The sequence below is a fragment of the Chiloscyllium plagiosum genome, chromosome 23 (genome assembly GCF_004010195.1).
Source record: "Chiloscyllium plagiosum isolate BGI_BamShark_2017 chromosome 23, ASM401019v2, whole genome shotgun sequence".
Taxonomy (NCBI): Eukaryota; Metazoa; Chordata; class Chondrichthyes; order Orectolobiformes; family Hemiscylliidae; genus Chiloscyllium; species Chiloscyllium plagiosum.
This window is the reverse complement of record NC_057732.1, coordinates 44,886,431-44,893,813: the sequence shown is the minus strand read 5'-3', so window position 1 is coordinate 44,893,813 and position 7,383 is coordinate 44,886,431. Positions and strand designations below refer to the sequence as shown.

At 42.6% G+C, this 7,383-nt stretch overlaps 1 protein-coding gene across 9 annotated transcripts in view; it reads left to right on the top strand.

Annotated features, from left to right (window-relative positions):
- Positions 1 to 7,383, top strand: part of LOC122561838 (protein TASOR 2-like) — a 98,934-nt gene that overhangs the window by 31,886 nt on the left and 59,665 nt on the right. For 8 of the 9 annotated variants that reach the window (XM_043714066.1, XM_043714067.1, XM_043714070.1 and 5 more), the window contains 2 exons: positions 4,853 to 4,980; positions 5,100 to 5,119. In XM_043714066.1, coding sequence (XP_043570001.1) covers positions 4,853 to 4,980; positions 5,100 to 5,119 — 148 coding nt within the window. Of the gene's footprint in view, positions 1 to 4,247; positions 4,625 to 4,852; positions 4,981 to 5,099; positions 5,120 to 7,383 lie in introns of those variants that run through there. The other variant, XM_043714073.1, reaches the window with a different exon arrangement.

Sequence of the window (7,383 nt, the reverse complement as noted above, 5' to 3'; positions counted from 1 at the left end):
AACAGTGGCACCACGTTTGCCAACCTCCAGTCTTCCGGCACCTCACCTGTGACTATCGATGATACAAATATCTCAGCAAGAGGCCCAGCAATCACTTCTCTGGCTTCCCACAGAGTTCTAGGGTACACCTGATCAGGTCCTGGTGATTTATCCACTTCTAACCATTTCAAGACATCCAGCACTTCCTCCTCTGTAATCTGTACATTTTGCAAGATGTCACCATCTATTTCCTTACAGTCTATATCTTCCATATCCTTTTCCACAGTAAATACTGATGCAAAATATTCATTTAGCGTCTCCCTCATTTTCTGTGGCTCCACGCAAAGGCCGCCTTGCTGATCTTTGAGGAGCCCTATTCTCTGAGGAGAAAGTGAGGTCTGCAGAGGCTGGAGATCAAAGCTGAAACTTTATTGCTGGAACAGCACAGCAGGTCAGGCAGCATCTAGGGAACAGAAGATTCGACGTTTCGGGCACATGCCCTTCTTCAGGGCTCATTCCTGAAGAAGGGCATGTGCCCGAAACGTCGAATCTTCTGTTCCCTAGATGCTGCCTGACCTGCTGTGCTGTTCCAGCAATAAAGTTTCAGCTTCGAGCCCTATTCTCTCCCTAGTTACAATTTTGTCCTTAATGTATTTGTAAAAACCCTTTGGATTATCCTTAATTCTAATTGCCAAAGCTATCTCATGTCCCCGTTTTGCCCTCCTGATTTCCCTCTTAAATATACTCCTACTTTCTTTATACTCTTTTTTTAAGGATTCACTCAATCTATCCTGTCTATACCTGACATATGCTTCCTTCGTTTTCTTAACCAAATCCTCAATTTCTTTAGTCATCCAGCATTCCCTTTACCTACCAGCCTTCCCTTTCACCCTGACAGGAATATATTTTCTCTAGATCCTTGTTATCTCATTTCTGAAGGCTTCCCATTTTCCAGCCGCCCCTTTACCTGCGAACATCTGCCTCCAATCAGCTTTCGAAAATTCTTGCCTAATACCGTCAAAATTGGCCTTTCTCCAAATTTTAGAACTTCACCTTTTAGATCTGGTTTATCCTTTTCCATCACTATTTTAAAACGAATAGAATTATGGTCGCTGGCCCCAAAGTGCTCCCCCACTGACACCTCAGTCACCTGCCCTGCCTTATTTCCCAAGAGTAGGTCTAGTTTTGCACCTTCTCTAGTAGGTACATCCACATACTGAATCAGAAAATTGTCTTGTACACACTTAAGAAATTCCTCTCCATCTAAACCTTTTAACACCATGGCAGTCCCAGTCTATGTTTGAACCCATGTTCCCTGTGAAATGGGTTGTAACATCAACCCCCTTTTGGGACTATTCCAGATCAAGAGTATTCCTCAGATGATCATTCTCGCTTCAGATTGACAAGGGCAGGCCTTGTAGATGTTTGAATGGTTTGAAGAGTTAAATTTACTCACCTTGAAGGAAAGGAACCAGTTGAGGCCATTACTGCCCTCCAGAGAGCCTTTGTACTTCATTTCAGCTGGATTGTCACAACCTGTGACATGGTTACAATGGTTAGCAATCTAACCATGTTCTTCAACAATTGTCCATTCCATCTCCACTGGAGGGCGTACAGATATAGGTTCTTGAGTTTAGATACAGAAGGCTAAGTGACACAATATATTTTCTGAACAATATGAATGTTTATTAGTAAACTGGACAGTTTGATGAGAATGTCAATCACAATGTTAAAGGTTCTCGAGAAAGAATATGTAAACCTGTTTCTAATAGAGAATCCCAAGTCTCAATGGTCTGGATATTCCGATGACCAGACAGTCATTGAAGCAACACAGACTGGAGCTGTGCAATGGGACCCCGTGGAAATAGATACAGCAGATGCCATTGGAATTGCAGAAGATGGATAACCCCTGCATCTGGTGCCCTTTGAAAAGAAAACCTATAATGTTGCCACCACCAAGCCTTGAACTCACAGAACCTGAACCCTGCTGGCCCCAGTATCAACTCTATTGCCTCTCTCCTCCCACATCCACTCCCACATTCTTCTAAGTAAAGATAGAACATAGAACATTACAGCGCAGTACAGGTCCTAAATGTTGTGCCGACCTGTGGAACTAATCTGAACCCTGTCTATCTCACCCTATTCCATTTTCATCCATATGTTTATCCAATGACCATTTAAATGCCCTTAAAGTTTACAAGTCTACTACTGTTGTAGGCAGGCCGTTCCATGCTCCTACTACTCTAAGTAAAGAAACTACCTCTGACATTTGCCCGATATCTATCACCCCTCAATTTAAAGCTATGTCCCCTCATGCTAGCCATCACATCCAAGGGAGAAGGCTGTCACTGTCTACCCAATCTAACCCTCTGATTATCTTATATGTCTCAATTAAGTCACCTCTCAATCTTCAGAGACAATTGTGCAGCAAGGAAATGACCACCATCTAGGGCAGTACAGTGGCTCAATGGTTAGCACTGCTGCCTCACGGTGCCAGGGACCTGAAGTGAGATTCCACCCTTGGGCAACTGTCTGTGTGGAGTTTGCAAATTCTCCCCGTGTCTGTTATCTCTAACAGAAATAGCCTTAGGTCTCTCAGCCTTTCCTTATAAGACCTTCCCTCCATACCAGGCAACATGCTAGTAAATCTCTTCTGAACCCTTTCCAAAGCTTCCACATCCTTCCTATAATGCAGTGACCAGGACTGTATGTAGTACTCCCATGTGTGGCTGCACCAGAGTTTTGTACATCTGCAGCATGACCTTGTGGCTCTGAAACTCAATCCCTCTACCAATAAAAGCTAACACACCTTGTGCCTTCTTTACAACCCTATCAACCTGAGTGGCAACTTTCAGGGATCTATGTACATGGACATTGAGATCTCTCTACTCACCGACACTATCAAGAATCCTACCATTAGCCCAGTACTCTTTACTCCTGTTGCTCCTTCCAAAGTGAATCACCTCACACTTTTCGGTATTAAATCCCATTTGCCACCACTCTGCCCAGCTCTGCAGTTTATCTATGTCCCTCTGTAACCTGCAACATCCTTTGGCACTATCCACAACTCCACTGACTTTATTGTCATCTGCAAATTTACTAACCCATCCTTCTATGCCCTCATCTCGGACATTTATAAAAATGACAAACAGAAGTGGCGCCAAAACAAATCTTTGCATACACCATGAGTAACTGAACTCGGGATGAACATTTCCAATTAACAACCACCCTCTTCTTCTTTCTACTAGCTAATTTTTGATCCAAACCACTAAATCACCCACAATCCTATGCCTGCGTATTTTGTGCAATAGCCTACAGAGGGGAACCTTATCAAGCACCTTACGGAAATGCTCCAACTCTCTGCTAGAGGTTAGCGTGGCTGTTAAGGGAATAGATCTGGCACCTATACCCTTAACAGCCACGCTAACCACACACTTTCCTTACACAGGAATTGTAAAGTGTCTGACTGTGCTGCTGAATATGTAGACCTTCGAACACATCACACTGACTGCTGTAAAAAGGTTTACAGGTTTGACTGCCCACAACTGTCTTGCAGTAAGGGAGAACTGTATTGATTTCAGCTACACTGCAGTTCTGAAGGAGCCAGGCTCAGCGTTCCCCACTAAAAATACAAAGATTTGTACTAATGTAAAACAAAAATGAGTGGAGTGGCAATCCTGCTGTGAGTATCTGGGACACTCAATCCCAAAATGGTTGCTTGTGACCCACACCAAGGGTCCCAACCCTTGATTTCTGAAACCCTGATATAGCTACAAAATATTTCTCAGTTACTGCAGTCTCACAATGCACAAACTGAGGATAATCCTGTGTCACCTGTCAACTGAATTCAGGAAACTGAGTCCTAAATCTTCAGAGACAATTGTGCAGCAAGGAAATGACCACCATCTAGGGCAGTACTGTGGCTCAATGGTTAGCACTGCTGCCTCACGGTGCCAGGGATCTGAAGTGAGATTCCACCCTTGGGCAACTGTCTGTGTGGAGTTTGCAAATTCTCCCCGTGTCTTTGTGAGTTTCCTCCAGTGTTCCGGTTTCCTCCCACAATCCAAAGATGTGCAGGTTAGACAGATTGGCCATGTTAAATTGCTCATAGTGTCCAGGGATATGCAGGCTAGGTGGATTAGCCATGGGAAATTCAGGGTTACAGGGATAGGGTAGGAAGGTTAGTTTGAGTGGGATGCTCTTCGAAGGATCAATATGGCCTTGATGGGCCGAATGGCCTGCTTCCACACTTTAGGGATTCTTTGATCTGATTCTTACAATATGCTATTAGTTCGAAGGGTGTTACTAGCATGTATGTTCTTGCGTTTCCTACTGGTTTACTTTTTTTTAATGGTATAAATATCGGAATCACATAGTGGATTTTGAGATTCCTTGGATTTATTCTCATGGTTAAGGTACTGCTAGTGTCTCCCTGAGGGTTTGCAGTCACTTTCAAGTCTAAGATGGAGTCACATCGGGAAGAGTTTTCACAAGCAATGAGCACCAGGTTGTTATTAGCTCCTTACCGAGATGATGTATCCATGATTTTGAAAAGCAAGTTACTATTTTCAGAATGCTACCTGTGATCGAACACGCAAACCAGTATGCCACTGGATAATGATGTCCTTGTCTACAGAGAGCCCAGGTATGTTTCTGTACCTCAGCCAAGCAGATAAACCTTCCTTTTACATTTTTGATCCCTGAATCATAAGGTTGACATTTTCTGCATGCCCCGATCCCCCTCATCTGACTCGGTTATATTTTAGTTTTCCTAGCTTGCGATCAATATTTCTGTTTTGTTCCTGCAGAGTCTTTGTTGTTATTTTGATATATGTGTTCTGTTGCTGACCAGTTTGATTTCTCTTTATTCCAGTATTATTTGTATGAGTTTGGACACTGTGATGTTCTCCAGCGCCCTCGACAGATTTATCCTTACGCTATTGTAGCATTTCAGTACTCTGACAGCAAGTACATCATGGCAGACTCAGCAAAGACTGAGTTGTAAGTTGCTTTCCTGACCCTTCACAGTAATGCCATTTTTGTTTTACCATGTATTGATGATTGTCAAAACTTATCTGATGGCATCTGATTGTTTTGTTTCTCACTTTTCTCCTGCACAGACTTATTCCTGAAATTCAAGGTAAAATGTTTTTCCTTTAAACTCCACTTGGGGATAAGTTTGTTGTGTTTATTCATTTTGGAAGTGCAATACATAAAAATAAAATGTTTTGATGTACGGTTATAATATATTTAATTATGGAATCAAGGATTCTTGGGGAGACAGGTAGGAAACTGGAGTTGTGGATGATCAGATCAGCCATTATCAGATCTTATTGAAAAGCCAAATGGCCTTCTCTGCCCCTGTGTCTCATAGAGTCATAGAGTTATACAGCACTGAAATCCTTCAGTCCAATTCATCCATGCTGACCAGATTTCCTAAATAAATCTTAGTTCCATTTGCCTGCATTTGGCTCATATCCCTGTAAACGCTTTCTATTCATATACCCATCCAGATGCCTTTTAAATGTTGTAATTGTACCCACCTCCACCATTTCCTCTGGCAGCTTGTTCCATGTATCATATGGTCAGCACATTATATGACTTTTTTCTTTTAATTTGAATAACTGAGATCTGACATGAGAAAGCATGTGTGTGAGATCCATCGGCTCAGAGATACAATGGATTTTTAATATTGTAATAGTCCAGTATCATCGTATGTTACATATCAAGGGGTGATGGGAGAGAAAGATCAACTGCTCACTTTTTCTGTTCCTTTTAATTCAGAATGGCTTAATTCAGGCAGATTTAAGGAATTAGGAGAGTGGCAAACTGATTTTAAAAATTAGTTCCAATGGAGGATACAGAGGAGGAGTTAAAGGGAGTCTTGCTGAGCAGGTGAGAGTGTCTGTGGCATTCTGGGTCAGAATTGCTCCTGCTCCCATAAATTAGGGTGGCTCTGTGGTTAGCACAACTGCCTCACAGCACCAGGGTCCCAGGTTCGATTCCAGCCTCTGGCAACTCTCTGTGTGGAGTTTGCACTTTCTCCCCGTGTCTGCATGGGTTTCCTCTGGGCGCTCCGGTTTCCTCCCACAGTCCAAAGATGTGCAGGTCAGGTGAATTGGCCATGCTCAATTGCCTATAGTGTTAGGTGCATTCGTCGGAGGGAAATGGGTCTGGTTGGGTTACTCTTCGGAGGGTCAGTGTGGACTGGTTGGGCCGAAGGGCCTGTTTCCACACTGTAGGGAATCTAATCTAATCAGTTATTGAGAGAGCTGACAAAAATACAGTGGCACCAAAACTTGTAGAAAAATAATAGTAAAATAAGATGTGCAGTAATTCTGAGGGACAAAGGAAGCTGCAGGAGGACATGGATGGAAATCGAGAAAGAGGCAGATTGAATTCAATGCATCTAAATGTAGGGTGGCACCTTGATATTTTCTACAAATCAAAAATAAATTGTTCTACGTTGAATGTGGGAGGTTTGGGTGAGATGAGAGAGTAAATGGATGTGAGAATTCACCTTGACAAGTGCAAAGATATTTGTTTTGAAAAAAAAAACAAAATTCTGACAGTGAATGATAATTTATTTGTGTTGATTTTGATAAATGCGTATTGAAGTGGTGAAGAGATGGGACAGTTTAAATAAGAAGAGACCATTTTCTGTGGCTGAGGGGTCTCAGTGCAATAGTGATTCTTTATCTATAAGACTTAGTGAAAGAAATTTAGAACAGAGAATGGGGGACATAGTTTTAGAATAAAAGTTTGCCTATTTTAGAAGGAAATCCGAGGAATTTCTTGTCTCGGTCGTTAATCTTTGGAATTTTCTATTCCAGGGAGCTGTGGAACCTGGGTCATTGAATATATTCAAGTCTGAAATCAGACAGGTGTTTTAGCTATAGGGGAGTCTAGGGTAATGGGGAACAGGCAAGAAAGTGGAACTGAGACCGTGATCAGGTCAGCCACAATCTCTGTCGGCTTGCGAGGGCTGAATGGTCTACTCCTGCTTTGATTTTTCATGTAGAAACATTTTATAGGCAGGGTTGTGGAATGTAGTCTGATGTTGATACTTGAAGTGGCGTTCTTACCTGTTTTGAAGAATAGGCCGGACAGGTTAAAGGAAAACAGGGATAACGACAGTGCGAACAAGCTATGTCCATAGAATTAGAGAATTTCTTATGTATGAGATAAAACCAGCATGCACTAGTTGGACCAAAGAGTCGTAGAGATGTACAGCATGGAAACAGACCCTTCGGTCCAACCCGTCCATGCCGACCAGATATCCCAACCCAATCTAGCCCCATCTGCCAGCACCCGACCCATATCTCTCCAAACCCTTCCTATTCATATACCCATCCAAATCACTCTTAAATGTTGCAATTGTACCAGCCTCCACCACATCCTCTG